Source organism: Pseudonaja textilis, chromosome 1, assembly GCF_049901715.1.
Source record: "Pseudonaja textilis isolate UNSWEBS1 chromosome 1, rPseTex1.2, whole genome shotgun sequence".
NCBI lineage: Eukaryota > Metazoa > Chordata > Lepidosauria > Squamata > Elapidae > Pseudonaja > Pseudonaja textilis.
This window is the reverse complement of record NC_141990.1, coordinates 263756310-263780563: the sequence shown is the minus strand read 5'-3', so window position 1 is coordinate 263780563 and position 24254 is coordinate 263756310. Positions and strand designations below refer to the sequence as shown.

Genomic DNA, 24254 nt, shown 5'->3' with positions numbered 1-24254 from the left:
CACTCCCAAGATTTGCAGTTGTTAAGTGACCTTGTGGGTTGTTAAGCAGAGGGAGTCCCAGGTACAGAGTGCCAGGTAAGGAGTGCAGGTGCCTCAAGGGGCTCAGGAGCTGATAATCCTCCCTGCCAAAATCCAAGAAGGATTTTCAGCCCGAGTGAGTGCTTGTGCACAGCCTACACTGGGTCTCCCAGCGCCTCCTCAACCCCTTGAGGCACTCTGTACTCCTTACCTTCCCACGCTGCCTGCTCAAGGATTGAAAATCTTGCTTGGATTGTGGCTTTCCTTTCATCTCTGGGAAGGAAGGAACTGAAGGAACTCCTTGTCAAAGGATTTTCACTCCATGCCTGTTAGTGTAGAAGCTGAAATTCTTCATGCCTGTTTGTTCGAAGCTGAAATCCTTCAGCAGGAAGCTGTTTCGGCCAACCACCATCAACTTACAACCTTCCCTGCTTTTATTTCCCCATTGACTTTTTGGGGAATCTGGCAGAGAAGTTTTCAAATGGCAGTTGCATGATCTTGGCAAATAGGTTGTCAAGAACCTAGATAGCGGTTGCATGGTGTGTGTGGTGTGAGTGTGTGTGTGTGTGCGCACGTGCATGCATGTTGAAGTTTTGCAACGGCCAGAAATGTTTTATAGGCTATAAAACATCCTTTCTAAGGCCATCATTAATTTGAATGATCATTAAGTGGAAGAGTTGTAAATTGGTAGACTACCTGTAAGAATATTCTGAACGTTGGGGTGATGACCTAATCTGCATTTTCACTCTTTCTTTTCCTATATTATCTTATCAAACCCTAGTCTGTCTTTTTTGGGTTGTTTTAATGGATGCAAGGCTATTTCTGGAAGAATATGCCATTCCAGGTATATATTGAAGAGCCAAGCTAAGCTCAGCCAAGATACAAGAATTATTCCTTTCTTGACAATTTAGGAGCAATTGTGTAAGCTGGTGCTCCATTCAAAATCTAAGAAAGAAATACTTAGGCTCCATTAATTAGAGAAAAGATATCTTTTACTGGAAATCAAGTGGTAGCAACAAAAGAATTCTGAATCTGAGAAAATGAGCGCGTAAATCACATATACAAAGTGATGGCAACATTCTCACCCCCAATAGTTCAATTGGCTCATCCAATTAAAAGTGGTGTATAGCATAATGTGGGCATCTCCAGGTGGTAATGAGGCCTCTGTACGTTGACCTTGACATATTTTGATAAAGAGTGGCAGCTGCGCATAGCATAGGATAGAAGCCTAAGCAAGAACCTTCCTCCCCCCAGCTTATACAGTTCTGCTTTGTAACACCTCCAGCTCGCTTCCCATAACCATGTCCCCCCTCCTCCCCCCGTTACTTATGACAGCCGAAAGATGCAAAGCAAAGGAAGAAAATCTTGAAGGCTGACAAATTGTTTGTGTGAAATATGGTGTCTCTTTTTTCCACTTGAAAATACAAGCTCTTCTTTCCCCTCCTGACTACTACTACTACCTTAGGCATTTTTCATCATTTTGTCCTAGATAAGAGGAAAATTCTAAAAGAATGGTTGCATTACAACCATTTTCTGCCTCTTTTCACAGGTCCTCTAACTGGAGAGGAAAATTGTAACGTCAACAATGGGGACTGCGCCCAGAAATGCCAGATGATTCGCGGAATAGTGCAATGTACCTGCCATACAGGTTATAGGCTTCTGGAGGATGGTAGATCATGTCAGGGTAAGCAGCTTGAACACTTAAGTGCATCTGTAGGTGTAACTAGGGATGAAATTGTCCTTACTAAAGTCATAGTACTGACAGGCAGTGGATTAACCAAGTTCAATTGTATAATTATGTGGACCTTTCTGATTTGTATTGGTGCTTCCAAACCACTGGTCCTAACATTATCAGTCAAAGACACTTTATCAACCCTCTCTTAATAGTCTTTTTTTAAAAAAGCAAAATAGAATCAATAGAAAAATGGGGAGGGTTCCAATGGGAAGAGAATTTTCTGAATTTTTTAAAAAATAATGATTTAAACCAGTAGCTGCATATAATGGCCTTGTTTCAAAGTACTTACAGTAGAAAAGCTGGTAGTCTGACTGAATTCTTTTTTTTTTAATCCTACGACCTAGTACCGTTATGGTGAACCTATGGCACGTGTGTCACAGGTGGTACACAAAGCCATTTGTGTGGGCACGTGAGCCCAGCCAAACATACCTGTTTTCAGCCTCTGGAGCTCGGGGGAGGGCATTTTTGCCCTCCCGGAGGCTCAAGAGAAGCCTCTGCAGCCTCAGGAGGTCAAAAAAATGGGCCTTCTGGAAATACCGGAAGTGCCGAAATGGGCCTGTTTTCAGCCTCCTGGAGCTCCAGAGGCTTCCTGTGAGCTTCTGGGAAGGCGAAAGCAGCCTCCCCTGGGCTCCAGAAGCCCCCCGGAGGCTGAAAACAGGCACTTCCGGTATTTCTGGAAGGCCCATTTTTCGGCCTCCCAAGGGTGCAGAGGCTTCCCTCAAGCCTCCAGGAGGGCAAAAATGGCCTCAAAAGGGCCGCAAATCAGCTAGGAGGCACGCGCATGCGCAGTGCAGGTAAGGGGGCAGGGTGGGGGTGTTGCAAGCACATGCACAGGAGGCATTGTGGGTGGCAGCATGCATGCTTTCGGCACACCACAACAAAAAGGTTTGCCATCACTGATCTAGTACATAGTATGAAGGTAATAGGACAAAGAAAAAAAAGAACTGCAAGGTCATAAAAAGGAGAGGTTTTTATTACATTCATAGTATGAATAGATTACAAATTGTGTAGATTGATGGGCTAGAGATGATGAGTTAAGTGCTTGATATTCTGGGTTATCTTTTACTGTTTCGGTTTTATTATCTTTGCGAGTCCGACTAGAATTGTATTTTACAAGACAGATAGCAATATAAATATTTGAATGGTGCAGTGGCCTAGAGGTGGAGCTCTCACCTCAGGAAGCTGTGAGTTCGATCCTAGGTAGCAGCACATATTTTTCTCTCTGGGCACAATGAGAAAAATATCTGCTGCGAATTCCCCATTGGCGACAGGAAGGGCATCTGTCCAGTAAACACTCAGTTCCATTCAGTTGCTCTGATTCCACCCCGATTCAAAGGGTCATTAAAAGACAAAAAAAAAATAATAGCAATATAAAATTTTAAATAAATATATAAGCATCTAAGTATGGAATCCAAAACCAAACTATTTATCCTTGTCTTTTTAGTTTCGTACTCTTTATCCTTTTCTTATTCCAGATGTGAACGAATGTGCAGAGGAAGGTTATTGCAGTCAGGGGTGCACCAACAGTGAGGGTGGTTTCCAGTGCTGGTGTGAACAAGGCTATGAGCTTCGCCCGGACAAGCGCAGCTGCAAAGCCCTGGGTAAGGAAGAGTCTTCAGCTCCAGGCACTGGGGATCATTCAGTGCTTAGAATCCATCCGTCTAGCTGATGGATGACTGCTGGCTTAGTTCACGGCTTCAGTTTCTCCACGGTATTTAATTTTCAATTGCTGCTTGCATAAGGAGGCTAGTCTATTTTTCCACAGCCTGATGACTCTGGGTTGGGCTGGAATACAGCTTCCATTATTCCTTGACAATACATTTTGGGATCTGTTTACTAGATTTGATGGGAGTTTTATAGTCCAACACTTTTTTGGTTGGAAAAAGCTGGGGATGACACAATCCACTTTCTGAACAATCACTTTTCATGAATGCTGGTTCCCACATTTCTAACTAACTGCCGAATAGCCAAATAAAATACAGTGGAGGGAGCTACAGTATACAAGTTATAATTCTAAGCAATGTGAAGTATTGCCTACGTATAATTTTTCTGTGTTTGTTTTCTATTTGTGAACTGATTCTGTGCTGCCATTATAATCTGACTGGTGTCCAGCCAATTGTCTTCTCACATCTCTTTGCATGCAACCTTCAGGGCCAGAACCTGTGCTGCTTTTTGCCAATCGGATTGACATCCGACAGGTCTTACCCCACCGCTCCGAGTACACATTGCTTCTAAACAACCTTGAAAATGCCATTGCCCTGGATTTCCACCATAACAAGGAATTAGTGTTCTGGTCTGATGTCACACTGGACCGCATTATGAGAGCTAATCTGAATGGTAGCAACGTGGAGGAAGTGGTGTCTACAGGATTGGAGAGTCCAGGTAAATATCTTTAAAGGTTTCAGAAGTAAAAATGCCAACTCTGTATGTAGCAAAATTAATTTCTTTGTTTATATTTATCTATCAAACTCGTTATGTTGCCTCTCTTTATGGTTGCATAACTTGAGTCTCCAGAGTAGAATGTAACCCCTAAAACCTTGCTGCAGCCCTCAGAGTTCCCTCATAATAACCACCAATCATATGTTTTACTGGAAAAGAAGAGAAGCATTATTAGAAGCATAGGATAAAATAAAATGAATTGTATTTAACTTGATTTTCAATTAAATTTAAATGTAGATCAGGCCTTTGTTACTCTTTGTCCAATCTCCACTTGGATGCAGAGTGCACCATGCCATTAAAAATTAAGTGGGACTTATGGTTCTATCTATCTATCTATCTATCTATCTATCTATCTATCTATCTATCTATCTATCTATCTATCTATCTACATTTACATGGACATTTCAAATAGTTACCTAAATATTTTAATTATTTATATGACAAGAGGAAAAAGACCCTTGTTTCCGTTTTCCTTTTATAGATCAGGATAGCTTTTAGCCATGGCTCAATAGGGCTATTCTTAAACAATCATTCCTTATCACACTCTTCCTTCCTCTGGGTCCTAGGTGGGCTAGCCATTGATTGGATCCATGACAAGTTATACTGGACAGACTCTGGGACATCTCGCATTGAAGTGGCAAATTTGGATGGAATGCACCGAAAGGTACTTCTTTGGAAGAATCTAGAGAAACCTCGTGCAATTGCTCTTCACCCTATGGAAGGGTGAGTATGAGATACTCGCTGCTTGTTATCTTAATTTATCAGATGAAATTTGCTGAGTGAAGACTCCACTTTGGCTGCCTGGAGCCAAATCTACAGTTGCCATTCTACAAATGAATTAACACATTCCATATGTAAAGTGCCATGAAAACTAATGAAAATTTCCCTAGAGGGGAAAAAGGGAGTTGGTGATATTTTTTACAAATGTGTGATTACTTTTATTATTTTTTGCTTGTTGTGCCTGATGACACTTCATTCTTCATTTTAGAAGATCTGCAGATAGAAGAAGGAATCTGTAAAAAAATCACCTCCTCTATACACTAAACTTGGAATATTTTATAACATAATTCTGTTTACTGGAACTTAATGTACTCTTGATAGCCTTATTAATAGAACACATTCTCCTGTGTTCTGTAATGTAAGCTATGTTAGGTTAGATTAGGGTTTTTTCAAATGTATTACCTTCCATTTGTGTGAATTACCTCCCAGAATTCTGAGCAATAACCATGCTAGCTAAAATTATGGAAAATTAACTATCCATCTGGAGCATATTCAGTTTGAAGAAAACCATTGTACGTGCTCAGTTGTGAAGCCAAAAGATTCTGGTTAACAGTTTATTGACAAGGATTGCGGTCTTGTATAATCATAGCCTGAATCTCTTATCCTTGTTTCCTTTCATCAGCTCAATACAATCAGTTGTATTATGTCTTTGGCTTTAGATTGCTAAACTAGTGGCTGTTTTGGGTGAGCAATGTCTATTGTCCTTTCCAGGAACTTCCACTGTTCACATTTTTCCTCTTTTCCAATAGCACCATCTACTGGACAGATTGGGGAAACACTCCTCGCATTGAATACTCTAACATGGATGGATCCAATCGGCGCATTATTGCTGATACTCATCTCTTTTGGCCAAATGGGCTAACTATTGACTATGCAGGGCATCGGATGTACTGGGTAGATGCCAAGCATCATGTTATTGAGAGGGCTGATTTGGATGGAAAGAACAGGAAGGCTGTTATTAGTCAAGGTAAGATAAGGAAATTGGGGATTGTCATCTACTAGATAAGTAACAGTATTAAGCAATGCTCTGAGTAACTCAGATAATACTGTGTGGCAAATCAGATCATTGATGCCAGGAGTTTCAGATCATCAGGCATTTGCTTCCGTCTCATATCTGTTTTTTCACCACGCTAATGCCAACAGTACTCTCAAAACTATATCTGGTGGTTGGTATCTAATTATTTAATTCATAAACAAGTTATAGAATCTCAGTGGATGGGACATACAATATGGGTAGCAAATTGCAACTATGGTGTTAGCCTTTATCTCCAGGACAACTTGGAATATAAAGTACTAAGGCAGCAGAAACCAGCAGCAGGTTTGCTTAGTTTTGGAGATATTATTAAAAGAAAGAGACCCTCTTTGCCTCAGAGATAGAAGCAACCTTTAGAAACAGTAAAGAGTGACCATAACCTTTTCATCTGCTTTTACTGGATTCTTGCTCAGGCCTTCCACATCCATTTGCTATCACTGTATTTGAAGATAGCCTGTACTGGACAGATTGGCATACCAAGAGTATAAACAGTGCCAACAAATTTACTGGAAAAAATCAAGAGATCATCCGTAACAAGCTTCATTTCCCCATGGATATCCATACTTTGCATCCTCAGCGCCAACCAGCAGGTAACTGCAGAGAGAGAAAAGGCAAGATATTATTGCTAAAAGACAATTTGTTCTGTTACTAGATATAGTCAAGCAGAACTCCCTCAATCTAACATTCTTTGTAAAGTATACAAATTTGTCCTAGTGATTCAATTTGTTTGATCAGTGCTGTACATTCAGAAAACATTCCGTGTTTCCTAAGACATAATCCCAGGTAAAAATGAATAGCTATAATGTTTTCTAAGCAGCAATGGCCAAGCAGCTCACCACATAAATTCATAAATGATGGTATAATATGATAATCTTTCATTATTGTCGTTGTTATACTACTATTGTTGTTAGTATATTTCTGCGTACCTGGAAAATGATTTCCTAATTAAGCTGTCTCTACTATTGTGAAAAAATGTTGAATTGCAATAAATAACTTCATTAATTTTATTCATGCTTTACCATCCTGGTAGTATTAAAGTCCACAATTTAATAAAAATTACCATTGGCCTAATACCATTACTAGTGGCTTAGCAATATGTTTCCTTGTTGTATCACAAAAATAATTTCAAAGTATGAAAAAAGTATATGGCTACATCTTTTACATGCCAATGCTGAATATTTCTATTTAGAATTGCACCAGACAGATACAAATGCACAATAAATTAAGCAGTTCCAAAATAGAACCAGCTTCATTGTATCTCTGGTTCTTTTCCCTATATAGGCTATGGTAATTTGTGTTTATGTGTGCATATGTATAGCTATGTATATATAAAATATCTCTGTTTGGCTATTTGAGCAGGGAGAAATCGCTGTGGAACCAACAATGGTGGCTGTACTCATCTCTGTTTGCCAAATAACAAGGGCTATACCTGCGCATGTCCCACAGGTTTTCGGAAGACTAGCGGCCATACTTGTGCCCAGAGTAAGTGTGATAAGGCGTTTATGTACTTTCATAACATGTCTGTGTGCACACGCATGAGAGAGATTACAGAATTTTAGCAAAATTACATTTAAACAAAACAGTAAATTTCACATGTAGAGGTTGTGGAGAAAGCGTTCACAATAGATTGCCAATATTACAATGTGTTAATGAAACTGATGGCAGAATGACATTTGGATTTTTTGTTGCTGTTTTTCCAAATTTCCATATAAAATATAGAATACATTTTTCCACTTTTATAAACAAAACCAATCAAAAGTTCAGCTGCAGAAAAGCACTGGTGGCATGATAAAGGATTTGGGATATCTTCTCTGCAAGGAAAGATGGAATCCTTGCCTTGGGGAAATAAAGTTATATTTCTTAGCTTGATACGGTTTCTTGCTTAATTGGAAAATATAGTGTGTGTGTGTGTGTGTGTGTGTGTGTGTGTGTGTGTGTATATATATATATATATATATATATATATATATATATATATATATATATATATATATATATATATATATATATATATATACATACATACATACATACATACATACATACATACGTACATACATATTTCAAACAACTAAAAAGACTGCTGGGGCAGGAAGATTATGGAAGTTTATAAAATGCTGAGAATGTAATGGTAGAGAGAAGTTGGATAGAGATAATATTAGAACTGCAAGTCACTCAATGAAATAATTTGTCATTCACAACCAATTGCTTGTCCACACAATGCATAGTGGGTAGAACAGTTTGCCTCTAAATGCAGTGACAGCCTGTTGCTTGCTTGATTTTTAAAGTTAGTTTATTAATGGAAAATTGGTTTGTCAGCCCTTAATGCAAAAAAAAAAATAAAAAATACATTGAAACTATGGGGTCAGGGGCAGAAGAAAATCAGTTGCTAGAATTGCTAATGAAGGGCAGTTTTTGATTATTATTTTTTCTTTCTAGGCTTTCTAAAGGCACCCAACTAGCTAATGCTAGCAGGGTGCCTTGTCATGTCCTTATATACAGGGACATTTTATTTAAGAACATGTCCTTTTTTCTTCTAATCTAAAATCCCTCTTTCAAAATTTTATGCTCACTTCCTTTTTCTTTGTACTTATTTGCTAGTTATTTAAGAGCCATGGTGGCGCAGTGGTTAGAATGCACTATTGCAGGCTAACTCTGGTCTCACTGCCAGCCGGTTAAAATCGATTCCTTCAATCCTAACCAGCTCAAGGTTGACTCAGCCTTCCATCCTTCTGAGGTCCCAGTTTGTTGGAGGCAATATGCTGACACTGTCAGCTACTTAGAGAAGGCTGTAATGCACCATGAAGCAGTATATAAGTTTAAGGGCTAGTGCTAATGGTAGTGCTAGTTCAGGTCTGGCCTGCATTATAGATTAGATCCATTAGAAAACATGGATGTAAAAGCACTTCGTTGTGCCAAGATCACATTTTTTGTGTTTGTTACCATAATTTTCTGTTAGAGATATTAAAAGAAGACCTTTCGACCTTTGATCAGGTCTTGACAAGTTCCTGCTTTTTGCCCGAAGGATGGACATCCGTCGTATCAGCTTCGACACAGAAGACCTGTCTGATGTTGTCATCCCCTTGGCAGATGTGCGCAGTGCTGTGGCTCTGGACTGGGATGCACAGGGTGACTATGTCTACTGGACAGATGTTAGCACTGATTCCATTAGTCGGGCAAAATGGAATGGAACAGGCCAGGAGGTAATATCCCACAGAAGCTCAGTGGAAGCATATAAGTTGTTTGTCTTCTTGGTGTTTGTTTTGTTATACCTATTTTGGCTCATTATAACTATCTAATCTTTAAATTCTGTTTTTTCAACTGTTTGAGGAATACTGTATATTCCATGTATATGTCTTAAGGTAGATTAATTCCAAATCTCTATTTAAACAACTGAAAATCCATAGTCCAAGAAAGGTCAGTGCTTCAGGTTAGAGCAATATTGCCCTCAAAGTTTCATTGTGTTTGTTTTGTTGCTAGATTGTGGTGGAGAGCAGTCTTGAAAGCCCAGCTGGTCTTGCTGTTGATTGGGTCACAAACAAGTTGTACTGGACAGATGCAGGTACTGAAGACCACTGCCATATGCAAGAGTTCATTTGTTACTCCAAAAGCTAACCACACACTGAAAAATTGCCTTCCAAATTCTTAGCAGGATTATTCCCAATGCTTCTATGGAGATATAGGAATGAGATTCTTTCAAACTCTATGATCACGATGACTTAATTAACATTTCACCTTCCTGTAAACAGTGGACTGCGTGCATAGAAATTCTGGGAGTAAGAACTAATTTTCTGTAATTTAATAAAAGAGTGTTCTGAAATAGGAAAATCTCTAGCATATCAATTAATTCCTGCAGGCATGTCTCTGCATGCCACTTTATTGGAAATTTTCCAGTTACACATTTTAATCTTACACTGATGTACTTGGTTGGTCAATATTACCAGCAGATGCAAATGTGAAAGTTTGCTTTGTATTGTAGCACTGAAATTACAGAATAATTCAAATGGTGTTTTTTGAATTTACAAATTGAAACATTCTGGAATTTTCAGCCTATCTGAATAAATTTGTTTTTCTTATGGAAAAAAAGAACATGGGACCGCATTCAAACCTATTGTAAAAGAAAGGTTTTAGTAAAATGATTCTGTGTTTTAATAGAACTAATAGTTTCTGAATAAGGATAACTAGAAATTCTAATCAAACTAATTGAAAAAAAGTTTATAGAGGTCAGAAGTGAATATTCTTGACTGAGGATACTTTGTAGGCCTGCTGAAGAAGTCATTTTGATGATACACCTTGGTTGATATACCTTGGTTTTCTCCGAAAAGGTGTGTGAATGACATTTCAGTATGGATTATTTTCTTTTTTGATTTTTTTTTTGAAGGCTGGTTTTGAAGGCTGATTATTTTTTTCTTTCCCTTTTCTATCGAATGCAGGAACAGACCGGATAGAGGTATCTAACATAGATGGGACCATGAGGACTGTTCTAATATGGGAAAACCTAGACAGACCAAGAGATATTGTGGTGGACCCTGTTGGAAGGTGAAAACTTTTCCTTTAAGATTGCATTGATCCTGTATGTCTTTGCATTTTGGTTCATCCTAGCAGTGATATCCCTGAAAGTTTGCTATTATAATTTTATATATAATTTATATATAATTTTTAAAAGTCTGTAGCGTTCATTCTCATGTGCTAATTATGATAAAAAAAAGATCCATCCCTAATATCCGGTATGCCCAATATCCTTAAAAGATTAGTTCAGGGAAAGCCAATGTAGTATTTTCTAATGTTGAGAATAGACAATACAGTGTTGAAATTTGCACCAAACCTGGTCATTGGTCATACTAGCTACAGCTAATAGGGGTGAATGAAAATCTTTTGAAGGGTATGGATCTGCTTACTTATGAGTTAACTCTTACAAACAAACATTAATAAGTCAGAAAGAATAAGGAGGATGACCATTTTAAGTTATCCGCAGAAAAGGGATGAGTAACTTGTAGCCGTTTTGACTAATGTGTAAGATGTTGTAAATTACAACTCTCTGCATTCCTTACTTTTGGCTATCTTGGCTGGAGCTACTGTAATTTATAATTCAAGACCATATGAAAAGATGCTGGCGTATTTGACAAACGTAAGCAAATACCTATATAGCCACTGCAAAAGTGGAAAGCCTTCATTGTTTAGGCTTTTCTTTCCTGTTCTGTTCTCTTTCTTTCCTAATACAGTTAAATAAAAATTGTCAGATTAATCAGGTTTAGCAGTTACATACCATTTTGGGCATTTGTATGCAGGTTCATGTACTGGACTGACTGGGGAGCTAACCCAAAAATTGAGCGTTCAGGAATGGATGCCTCTGATCGGTTGGTGATCATCTCTTCCAACCTGACCTGGCCCAATGGGCTGGCTATTGACTATGAGTCTCAGCGCTTATACTGGGCAGATGCTGGCATGAAGACAATTGAGTATGCTGGCCTGGATGGCAGTAATAGAAAGGTAAAATAGCCAAGATGTATTGACTTCTGGGAAAGGGTAAATAAGACATATACAGTGTTTGTTTATAGAAAATATATGTGTATTGTCTTTGATCCAACATGCCCTGTTCTGATCTTCAGAGGAGTTCAGTTGCTCCTCTAAAGGGACAAATGGATAACTTTTGAGTGAAGACTAAGACAGTGAAATGTATGGGAAACGGTGCGGCATTGTTGAGACAGCCTTAAACTTCCTCTGGTGCCTATGATAATTCTCAGCCAGGTCCAGCGCATTTGAAAGGGATCAGGTTGGGAATAGTTGTTCTACAGTTTGTCAAAAATGAAGGCAAATATACGTGTCCTGGGATAATGTTGCAGGATCCAATCTAGGTCGGTCACCAGGACCAGATGTTTAGTCTTCTGAGCTTTCGGACTTGGGCTGGAGCCCCTCTTCAGGGAACTTCTCTCTCACCAGAGTGTGTGTGAGAGACATTTCCTGAGGATGGGTTCCAACACGAGCCCAAAAGCTTGGACGATCTGGTCCTAGTGACCGGCCCAGATTAGATTCTACACTTCGTATAGTCTACTGCTGTTTCTAAGGCAGCCGTGCATTGCTCTTTTCCTGGCAGTTGGTTGATTTGCTTTTGGGATTGACAGATATTGATTGGGAGCAATTTGCCTCACCCATTTGGGCTCACTCTTTACGGAGGACGGATCTACTGGACAGACTGGCAGACGAAAAGCATTCAGAGTGCAGACAAAAGGACAGGGCTGGGTCATGAGACTCTACAGGACAACCTAGAAAACCTTATGGACATCCATGTCTTTCATCGGCAGAGACCTGCAGGTATGGAGATCTTCTACATCAAGATAAGAAGTTACACATCTTTGGGCTCCAGACAGAAAGAATTTCAGGTTTTTCATTCTACTCTGACGGTGCCGTAATATTTACGGTACCACTAGAGGCACCCATTGATATCCACCGACTCCCCCTTTTAAAAATTCTACAGGTAGTCCTCAACTTACAACCGCAACAGGGACTGGAAAATTAGTTGTTAAATGGCGCGGTCATAAGAGAGGCATTATGTGACAACAGCCAATTTTACAATCTTTTTGGTTGTAGTCTTTAAGAAAATCACCTCAAGGCTTTAAGTGAGACATCACAGGCCTGCAACTTGCGTGACCTTCCCTGCCACCTTTCCCATCGGTTGCAAAGGTTGCAAAGGGCAGTTATGTGACTGCAGGACACAGCAACTGCTGTAAAATGCTCAAAAGGATGTCAAGTTCCCAAATCATGATCACGTGACCGTGGGGATGCTATAAATGCGAGGACCGGTTGTAAGTTACTCTTTTTCAATGCAATCATAACTTAGAATGTTTGCTAAACAAGTGGTTGTAAATCAAGGACTACCTGTAATGCTGTTATTTTTTTTTTTTAATTAGGCAGGGCCACATGCAAAAGCAGCTGGAATCATACTGTATTTCACTTTGTTTACACACATTAAACTGCATTAGAGTAGTAATTACGTTAATTTAATTCAGTTAATGGTAGTATTATCTATCACTCTACCCTTGTTGGTTAAAAAAAATAAAAATTGGTATGGACTTTTGATGAGCTGGAGATTTTGCTGAAGGATTTGGAACCCCGAAGCATCAGCTTGTGCATCCCTTTGCTTTTATGGAAAGTACTCCCTTACCCAATTCAGAAATATATATTTATGCCTATAAAATTTTGTAAAGCACAGTTATTCCTAATTGCTTTCTTTTGATACATGGTTTTGCTACTGTCTCTTTCAGTGCATACACCGTGCCACATTAATAATGGTGGATGCAGTCATCTTTGTCTCTTGGCTCCACTTCCTAAAGGCTACAGCTGTTCTTGCCCTACTGGCATCAACCTACAACCGGATGGCAGAACATGTTTACCTGGTGGGTCTCTTATCTTCTGTGGTTCTATTAGTCCCTGGAAGAGGGTAAGGCCTCCTAAACCCTACATTCTGACCCTAGAAAAGTTATATACTCAAAATTACAAGTATTTGACTTACTTACATAAATACATTTTCTACTTCAGGTAGAATTTTATGTGTGTTGCAGTAGCTATTACTACTTTCCAACCAAAAGTAGGAATAGCTTTGATGGTGATGAAATGTCTGCATAAAAATTTGTTCCTATATAAATTATGTCTGATCACTTACTAAAGTACATAGAATTTGGAGGAAACACTATGCTTCATAGTATCAGACATAAATGCATTAACAGACACCTTGGTAAAGTGGAGTGGTAATATTTATGGAATTCTTGCTGCTTTTCAATATTATGGAATGTTTTGTTTTACTAATTTTAATAACATTAATTTAAACTGTAAACATACATCAGTTTACATATGAGAATGTTACTAGGATTTGTTAAAAACCAGTAATGTATCATCTGTGGAATATGATAAATACATAATTATTGTACTGGTTTGATGTATGCATAAGCTGAAGACATGAATAATTTTTTAGATACTGGACCTTACTTGTAATGATTCTGATTATCACATATATTGTATTTGGCTTGCATGTACGAAGGTACTATTGGTAAATTATATTGAACAATATTTTTTTTAAGCATATGCTTAAAAATAATTACATAGTTGAAGGTAGAACATTCAGTATTTCTTATGATCTTTCATCATATTTACGGCCCTTCTTTTATGGTCTTGGATAAATTGGTGGCTTTATTCATTGCCAAGATCACCTTTGCCAGCTGAAAATTTTTGTTGCAGTAAGAAGGGACATTTGAGAAAAGGAAGAATTATGCATTGAACTCCATTTTCAACTTTGCAGGAATGACTACCTTCCTGATCTTTGCAAGAAGGTCGGATATTCGTCTGGTTTCACTTGATATTCCATATTTTGCTGATGTAGTTGTCTCAGTCAATGTCACTATGAAAAACACCATCGCCATTGGAGTTGATCCCGAAGAAGGTTGGCAATATGTAATTTAACCATTTTAGGTGTGGAATTATTCAGGGCAGAATAAATGAAAGGCAACCTGTCCAATAAGTGGTGTGATTCATATTAAACAATACATTCCCCTATGTTCATGAAACCATTGTAAAAGCAGCTGTTTCTTTTAATGTCCAAGTCTTATTAAAGCAACCTTTCCCAAACTAATATGGTTCCAAAATACCTTCAAATGCAACTCCAGAATTCCTATAAGCCATGTTGGCTGAAAATTTTGGGAGCTGTAGTCTCCCAAGGCACCAGATTGAAGAAAGCTGTTTTTGAGGGTAGCTGAAAAAATTCCCTGCTTTAATGCTCTTATTCATATCCAAAAAGTAATTTTCAAGGCAATTGTATTCCACATAGGTTCACTCCTGATGAAGTGTAGTGTTTTTCAACCTTGGAAACTTTTAAGATGTGTGACTTCACCTCAGAACATGTTGCTGTGGTATTCTAAGAATTTAAGTCCACAAATCTTAAAACTGATAAAAGCATGTATGTGTGTGTGTAGATGTGTGTGTGTGTAAGAATAAAATATTTTATATTAATATTATATTGATGGTGTGTGTCTTCATTAAATATCACATGGTATATTTATAAATAAATTGCTGTTGTTTTTGCTTTTCTTGAGAGGGTTATAGAGAGGGTTATAGAGACACTTTCTTTCCTATTTTCCTCCATCTTTGGAAATTCTTTTTCTAGCAATAATAGAATAAATAATAGATTAAAGACATAAAAAATCCTGAAGACACACTTACAGTGTTGTTTTTCACCAAAATAATCTTAGATATTTATGGACTAACAAGGGAATGTAATTTAAATAAATGAAACTAATGTTCTTTTGTTTTTTTCAACAGGAAAGGTTTATTGGTCAGACAGCACACTGAGGAAGATCAGCAGAGCTTCACTGGATGGGTCTCAGTACGAAGATATCATTACTATAGGTAATAAATAGATTGTTTGGTAAATACTGAACCTGCTTTAGACTCTTTCAAAGATATGGATCCCTCTTTTTTTCTTTTTTTGCATTATCTTCACCTAATGCAATTTCTAAAACTATAATATAAAGGTTGCCTTGAATACGGTGGATATTTTGAGGAGAAAGGATAGTATATACAGTATATTTTACTGACACTATAACAATAATATGTTTCTTTTGATGTAGGATTGCAAACCACAGATGGATTAGCTGTGGATGCTATTGGCCGCAAAGTGTATTGGACTGATACTGGAACAAACAGAATTGAAGTGGCCAACCTGGATGGGACAATGAGAAAAGTTTTGATATGGGAAAACCTGGACAGCCCACGGGCAATTGCATTATATCATGAAATGGGGTTAGTGCTAGCAATGGATCATCTTATTTTCAGGGGAAAGTCTGCAGAGGAGAAGAGAGCATGACAATAAGTAATATGTTGATTTTTCAATGGATAATTTATTTGCCCCTTCTCTTCCTTTAGGTATATGTATTGGACAGACTGGGGTGAAAATGCTAAACTGGAACGAGCTGGGATGGATGGCTCTAACCGCATGGTGCTTATTAGCAACAACCTGGGGTGGCCTAATGGTCTGGCTGTGGATAAAGCTGGATCACAACTATTTTGGGCTGATGCACATACTGAGGTTAGGATGACATGAGGGGCAGTCTACAATTTTAAATGTTTGGTGTAGAAAGTTGCCTTAGAGTAAAGCAATGGAATGTAAGGACGAGAATGAGATCTTAGGAAGTAAGAGTAAATACGCGCATATATGCATGTTCATCACTCTGGGATTCTAACACCATTCGATTTATTGGTAAACTTCATATTGGTTGACATTGCCTCAACTTCTGTTTCACTTCAATATATTTGTATACAGGTAGTCCTTGACTTACTGTATGATCACAATTGATATCAGAATCTTGATAGTTGAGTGAAGCGATAGTTTAGTGAGATGTCATGTGACTGCTTCACTCAATTACCCCAATCCAGTTGTGGTCATTAAGTGATTGGGCAAGTTGTTAGGCAAATGGAATCCTGGGTAAGGAAGGTGGGAGGCTTCAGGAGGTAGGAGAAATCTGGGAGGCTCCCTTCAGGAGCTAAAAATGCCCCCTGTCAAAATCTAAACAGGATTTTCAGCTTTGAGTGAAGAGACACTTTTGTCTCTGCGCTAAGTCTCCCAAGGCATCCCCATCACCTGCTCCTTACCTTACCACACTAGCTGTCTAATCTCTGCTTGGATTTTGGCTCCCTTGCCTCTGGGGGCTGGTTGTAAGAGCTGCCTGCCAAAGGAGTTCAGCTCCCCTCTGCACATGAAAGGAACTCCTTCATTGGGGTGCAGAAACAGAGCCAAAATCCTCCAGAACCAAATGAGTTCCATTCCCTCCATGCAGGGAAGGGAACGTCTTTGGCAGGGTGCAAGAACAGAACCCATATCTTCAGGATTTCCGTTGTTTCTTCCCCCTCTCCTTGGAATGCAGCTTCTTTCAGTCAGCTTCCAGAGTCACGAGAGAGCTCTCTTGGCAGGACAGTAGCAGGTTGCAACTTTTCCTGCCAGTTTCCCCATTGAGTTGAGTTTCTGGGGAACCTGGAAGAGAAGATTGCAAATGGCAATCACATGTCTGCAGCGTGCTTAGCAACCAGTCATGTGTGAACAGGTTACCGAGCAACCAGATAGTGAGGATATCATAACTTATGGGGTGTAAAGCATCTTTTCTGAGGCTGTCATAATTCCGGATTATCGTTAAATGAATGATTGCAAATTGAGAACTACCTGTATTGCTGTCTGATGAGTTACAGATAAGAAGCAAAAAGAGTCAGATTTTGGAATCTAGATATGGTAGCTTGGAATATTTCTGTGACTTGATTCAATCTTTTATATATGTACATTATCTCTGAGGAGAAAAATCTTAGGACGATGAATTCACTCATATATCTATCTCACAAGGCATGGATGTCTTTTTTTCAAAGTGGAAATAGAGCACTGAAATTCACTGTTGATTTTCTTAAAGGTATGCCCTGATGAAGCTCTCAAATGACTAGATTCATACACATTAAATCCTAATCCCAGAATAGCAAAGTATATTTCCTACGTTCTCGTAACCTGCTGATCCAAACACATAAGATGGACTGATCAACACAACAAGCTGACAACTGTGTAGACTCCTATTTTAGCCTGGTTCAGAGGGTTGTGGAAATTCAGCCACTCAATGGTTGATTGCATAGCACAGTTGGGGAGTCAAGATATGCTTTGCTGACTTCATTTCTTCTGGGTTAGGCCTGTCTTTTCTTTTTTCTTTTTTGTCTTATGGAATCCTTGGGTGAAATTGAGATAGTTTAGCAGAATGCTAGAAATAAGCATCTAGATTACACTATTCTGGCTTTGTGGATCCTACCTAGGAGGCCTCTGAATCTGAACCCGTAATCAGGAGTTCCAACATTCTATTCTTTTCAGCGTATTGAAGCTTCGGATCTGAATGGTGCAAACCGTCATACCCTCCTCTCCCCAGTGCAGCACCCTTATGGCCTAACTTTATTAGATTCTTACATCTATTGGACTGATTGGCAAACAAGAAGCATTCACCGAGCTGATAAGAGCACCGGCGCTAATGTCATCTTGGTGAGAACAAATCTTCCTGGATTAATGGACATCCAGGGCATTGACAGAGGGAGACCTCTTGGTAAGTTTTCCTATTTTCTTTAAGCCAGATGTCTTGAATTTTCGTGGGCATGCTTTAATTCTTGAAAAATCACTCGTGTTTTTTTCTTTTAAGCAACCAGCATGCTTATCTGGCCTCCAGACAGTTTCTGTAGATTTTATTCCATTGTTTATCCCTACTGTTCAATCACAATCCCATAGGCCTTGTTTGCCTGAGAATTATGAAATCAAAGGCTCAATTCTATCTGGAGGGCAACCGCCTGAGGAAAGCCATACTGAATTAATATTAGCCTTTTAATCTCAGATATGATCTATTTCTCCTAAGGTACTAACAAATGTGGCATGAAAAATGGAGGATGCTCTCATCTCTGCCTCCCAAACCCCGAAGGCTTCTCATGTGCCTGCCCTACTGGAATTCAACTGAAGATTGATGAAAGGTCTTGTGATCCTTCTCCTGAAACCTACCTGCTCTTCTCTAGCCGGGGCTCCATCAGGAGAATCTCACTAGATACTAGTGATCACATTGATGTTTATGTCCCTGTCCCAGAGTTGAACAATGTTATCTCCTTGGACTATGACAGTGTAGATGGCAAGGTTTACTACACAGATGTCATATTAGATGTCATCAGGTAGGTATCTTCCAAATTCCTCATTGTATGTTAATTAGCTACATAATCGTATCTTTTTCCCCGCCCCAAACTGTTCTTGGTCAGAAGGATCTGCCCCATGGAAAAATGTTAAGGTAGAATGTTCTCCTTGTTCTCTATGATACCTTCTTTCAGGCGAGCAGATCTAGATGGCAGTAATATGGAAACTATTATTGGCCAAGGACTAAAGAGAACAGATGGTTTGTCTGTGGACTGGGTAGCTCGAAATCTATATTGGACAGACACTGGCCGCAACACAATTGAAGTTGCAAAACTGGATGGAAGCTGCAGGAAAGTGCTAATAAATAACAGTCTGGATGAACCACGGGCAATTGCCGTCTTTCCTAGAAAAGGGTAAGTGACTGAAAAGTCAGTATTAGCGAAAATATTTATTTAAATAATTTATGGCATTAGGTACAAATATTCTCTTCTATTGGTCCAGCAGCCAAAAAGGTAAGTGTCGTGCAACTTTCCCAACCTGGTGCCATCAAGATATTTTGGGCTATTGTTCTCACTAGTTATGTTATCAAAAGGGAGCTGTTTTGTTCTCACTAGTGAAGTTATGTTATCAGGAGGGAGCTGTTACACTTGGAAGATGCCAGGTTGAGGAAGGGATAGAATGTGGGGGTGGGGGGAGAGGATTGGCTAAAGTAGAGGTCTGCCTTCAGACATCAGGCAAATGGATTTCTTTGGTGGATAGGCCATCTTTTAGACCTGACTTACATTTATGTACCCTTTTGCATTTTTTTTATTTTTATTTTATTTTATTTGGTTTGTCAATTGCTTACAAGATAATAGGTATAAGTAAAAACATAGTTATGAATACGTGGATACATATAAGAAAAATAAAAGAAACAATAGGATAAGGACAGTAGGCACGTTGGTGCGCTTATGCGCACCCCCTACAGACTTCTTAGGAAAGGGATGAGGTCAATAGTAGAAAGTCTAAGGTTAAAGTTTTTGGGGTTTGGTTTCAAAATGTGTTGCTAAGCGTTTTTCTATTGAGTGCATGAGTGATTCTATGCAATCAACTCTGTCAGGCAGGCTACTTGGTTTGTTTAGCTTAGGAAAACATGATGGACATAGACAAGGGAATGTATCTGATGCTTTTAGGAGATCAGCTACATCTTTGTTTAATTTTAAGCAGGCAAGGTGGGCTTGATTGTCACATAGGTATCATTTGATGTTATTTTCGCTTTCATTGATGGTTTTAAGACATCTGAAGTATGTACAGGAGTCTGGGAGGTCATTGGTAGAGATATTATTTTTGTTGTTGTTTGGTAGTGGAGGATTTGTAATTTCTGGAGTTTCTGGCTGGCATGGTCAATGACAGTAGTACACTAAACAATTACAATAACTAATTAATGTGATAGGTAGACAGTTACTTAATGAATGTTGGTAATTAATAAATGTTAATTGATAAGTTAGAGAACAAATCAAAAGTAAGGTTACTTATTACTAAAAATCAATCTATCAACTTATTACTAAGATTCAATCAATAGTAGATAATCAATGATACAGTATTAAATCTCTATCAGTTCAATGAATCAGTAAATTAGTGCTCATTTAACAATTAATTATTATACTATATGATAAATCAATTATTATAGACAAAGCATTATCTATAAATATTTGGTCTTGAGGTACTGAAATAGTGTAGGTAGTAAAGTATTGGAGGTTTGTTGTGTAAAGTTCCTTTGTTTTTCCTTAAAGCCATGTTTGTTGGTTTTTGTTTTGCTTTATTTTTGTTTTAAAGAGGAAGCATTGCTGTTTGATAGATTTGAATGGAGAATTTATTGGTTTATTTTCTTCCAGATACCTCTTCTGGACTGACTGGGGACATATTGCTAAAATTGAGCGGGCAAACCTGGATGGTTCTGAACGAAAGATATTGATCAATACTGATTTAGGCTGGCCCAATGGACTGACTTTGGATTATGACATCAGAAGGTCAGTACAACCTTGCATTTCAAAATTATTGTTGTGGTTTAAAAAAAAAACTTTTCCTTTTTTAAAGGCAGGTTGCCAGGCTGCCTTAGAATCAGAAATTGTAACCGAGAAAAAGAAAGTTTCAGGAGTGGACATTAGTTTAACTTCCATTCTTTCTCTCCTTCTAGGATTTATTGGGTAGATGCTCATCTAGACCGCATAGAAAGTGCTGATCTTAATGGGAAATTGCGGCAAGTGTTGATCAGTCAAGTGTCACATCCCTTTGCCTTGACACAGGTACATAGGAAGGTGTGGGGGTGAATGCTGAAATGAAACTTAACAAATAGTTAACTAATAGTTAACTAAAAACTGAAATAGTTTGTTTACTTTGGGCACAGTGGACAAAGTTTGTACAGGGCTCTTTTTTCTTTCTCCTGTCTAATCATTTAAAGAGAGATAATGTAGTGCAGTTCAGCTAATATGAACTACCAGCATGGTTGGAAACACGTTTCTTCATGACAGAAGAGTCAGGGTATAATATTGATTCCTTAGATATATTTAAGGCTTTTGATTTTCTGGAAATCCAATTTTTAAAACAAATATTAATGAAATTTAAATTTGGGGTCACTTTTCGTAAGGTGATTGAATATATTGATGGATCAACTAAAGCTCAGATAAGACTGAACTGCTATTATTCAGATCCTATTATGATTTTAAGAGATACCAAGCAGGTTCGTCCTTTATCACTTTTATTTTTTAAGCTAGCCCTAGAAGCATTGGCAATAGCACTCAGACGCAATAATCAGATTTGTGTGATGAAAATAGGAGATATTTGTGGACAATACAATTTTGACAAATTTGAAGAGATTTCAGGATTATCAATTAATTTTCGTAAATCACATCTGATTTTTCATATTCTTCCAAAACTTCAAAAGGAAATTTCCATAACTTTAGGGGATCCAATAGTATATAATGCTTTATAATATTTAGGTATACTTATTACTAAAATATAAAACACAATATTTACAAAAATTATATTGAAGAAATTAAGTAACAAAATGAAAAATTCGGCTTTAAAACATTTCAGTGTTTTAGGGTGAATTGCAACAGTAAAGAGGCAAATTCTTGCAAGGCTTAACTTTTCATTTCAATGCCTTCTGATTGTAATTTATTTATTTATGTTATTTAATTATTTATAATTTTTTAAACTGCCCAACTCCCTTACAAAAGGATTTTGGATGGTATACAGTAAAATATTATTAACATAAAAATGCATAAAAAATTTCAAAAGAGACAAGCAATATTAAAATTAATTAAAGCTTTTTCTTTTAATTTAATTAATCAAAAGTAATTTCAGAAGAGACTTTAAGTCACTGGCAAAAATGAGAGTAAATATAATAATTTGTGTTAATGTAATTACCTAGCATTACTTGAAAAATACCCTACCAGTAATATGTTGAAAAAAAACATAGAAAAGAGTAAGTTTTAAGTTTAGACAGTCCCATTTGATTCCTCTGTGCTTATTACATAGTATTTTAATCCTGTGTTTGCCTGTTTTCTGAGCAGCAGGATAGGTGGCTGTATTGGACAGACTGGCAAACAAAATCTATTCAGCGTGTGGACAAATACTCTGGTCGTAATAAGGAGACTGTGTTAGCCAATGTAGAAGGACTTATGGATATTATTGTGGTTTCTCCTCAAAGGCAAACAGGTATATGCAATCACCTGGGTTTATTCATTAATTCATTGTATCTGATTAATGAGTGGTCTATTCTCTAAACCAGTCTTCTGCAATCCAGATGGTTGGATTACAACTCTCACCAACTGATCTGGCATGGCCATGAGAGATGGCTGGAGAATTTGGGGGCTGTAGTAATTAAAATACAGAGAATCTCTTTTTTTGTTTTCCCTCTTGATGAATGATTCTGAATTGTCTCTATTGCCTTTGTATGGATTCAGGTGGAGAAAGTAGTTGAAAGCATATCATTATGGAAAGCTATTTGGATTTAGGATCATACTTGTGAAATTATCTGCTTTCCCTTCAGACACAAAGGCTGGGGATAATGGCTTTACCATGCAAAATATAGGAATAAACCTGTCTTTCAGGTCTGGCTGTTAGCTACTATTAGCCCACATTGATTAAACAAAACTCAGGCTGGTACAAATAATGAATTAGGCAAGGAAACCTACCCCTCCCTTGTTGCTTATGCCCTAACCCACTCAAGGGAAAATACATGTCAGATGTTGAAAAATACAGGATTTTGATCCAAAGCATTAAGTGGTCGCTGGATGGCAGCAAGTGATTACACCTGACTGCCACTTCTGGTATGCTTTATGAACCTTTTCTGAGTATGGTCACCTACTGTGTGAGCCCAGAAGAGCAAAGCTCGCTGAAAGAGTAACCTCAGGTACAACATACATGTGTGATTGGCAAAACAAAGCAAACATCTCTTCCTTATTCTGAATCCTGCTATTATTGCTGCTATGTATCAATTCATTTTCTTTCTTAACTCGCATACTAGCAAATTGCTCTTATTCATTTCAATAGGATTTAGAGTAAACTGCTACATTTGAAAATGAGGCCACAAGCTTGCCATTTATTCCTCATGTTCAGCATCCTGGCCTCTGTTAAAAGGACTCCAGGAAGAGATTAAAAAAAAAACCTATCTGCAGAGTTCAAAATAGAGGCCTCATACACTTTGTATATTGCCATGACAAGTATTTGACTTTTTAAAAGTTTAAAAAGTCTGTGTCATTTTTGCTCTAAAGCAGGGGTATCAAACTGGGTTTCTTCGCTGGCCGGATCAGCATTGTAGTTCTCCACGTGGAGGGCGGAGACAGGATGGACACTTCCTGCAGCACTTGCTGGCCAAAACAGTGCATGGGGGCTGAGGTGGGCCATGTGAAGTCCCCCGTGGCCTGTTTTTGGCCTCCATACCCTCCTGCAGCATTTTGATAGCCAAAAATGGGCCACGTGTGTGTGGGGTGATGCCCTCTGACCTGTTTTCGGCCTCCACGGCCTCCTGAAGCGCTCTGCTGGTCAAAAGCGAGCCATGGGGGGGGACCACATGAGGTCCCCCTGCACCCCATTTTGGCTGGTTACAGGCACCTCAGGTTGGTCCTTTGATATTTCCAGGCCAGCACCCTCCCTTGAGTTTGACACACCTGCTTTAAAATGTTTATTCCTTTGGGTCTTGGGGAAAGCATGATGTTTCAGATTCTGTGATGTACTGTATTGGTCAGGACAATATTCATTTAGGATATTGGCACTTTGGTCAGAGGAGATACTTCTCACTGTACCCTAATATATTTTGGGTAAAGGAATATGAAGCTCTACTCTGGGGAGAAGAAAATTATATCTTTTGTGAAATATCTGGTTTGTATCTTCTAGGCACAAACATTTGTGGCGTGAATAATGGAGGCTGTACCCATCTCTGCTTTGCCAGGGCTTCTGACTTTGTTTGTGCATGTCCCGATGAACCAGATGGACGGCCTTGTTTTAATGGTAAATTGTTTGTATACCACACCTCCCAGCATGAATCATAGCCCATGTTTTCTCTTATTCATAGCTGCTTGAGAAAAATG

General features: G+C 38.4%; 1 protein-coding gene across 1 annotated transcript in view; it reads left to right on the top strand.

The window, feature by feature from the left end:
• LRP4 (LDL receptor related protein 4) overlaps positions 1–24254 on the top strand; it is a 103643-nt gene that overhangs the window by 71919 nt on the left and 7470 nt on the right. Inside the window, exons 11-34 of the mRNA XM_026703789.2 lie at positions 1568–1702; positions 3229–3354; positions 3905–4135; positions 4759–4915; positions 5722–5939; positions 6419–6595; positions 7365–7487; positions 9000–9208; positions 9486–9567; positions 10439–10544; positions 11294–11495; positions 12128–12317; positions 13268–13399; positions 14299–14439; positions 15315–15401; positions 15623–15794; positions 15918–16080; positions 17890–18115; positions 18419–18722; positions 18876–19094; positions 20556–20690; positions 20858–20966; positions 22236–22380; positions 24061–24174. Coding sequence (XP_026559574.2) covers positions 1568–1702; positions 3229–3354; positions 3905–4135; positions 4759–4915; positions 5722–5939; positions 6419–6595; positions 7365–7487; positions 9000–9208; positions 9486–9567; positions 10439–10544; positions 11294–11495; positions 12128–12317; positions 13268–13399; positions 14299–14439; positions 15315–15401; positions 15623–15794; positions 15918–16080; positions 17890–18115; positions 18419–18722; positions 18876–19094; positions 20556–20690; positions 20858–20966; positions 22236–22380; positions 24061–24174 — 3903 coding nt within the window. The remainder of the gene's footprint in view (positions 1–1567; positions 1703–3228; positions 3355–3904; positions 4136–4758; positions 4916–5721; positions 5940–6418; positions 6596–7364; positions 7488–8999; positions 9209–9485; positions 9568–10438; positions 10545–11293; positions 11496–12127; positions 12318–13267; positions 13400–14298; positions 14440–15314; positions 15402–15622; positions 15795–15917; positions 16081–17889; positions 18116–18418; positions 18723–18875; positions 19095–20555; positions 20691–20857; positions 20967–22235; positions 22381–24060; positions 24175–24254) is intronic.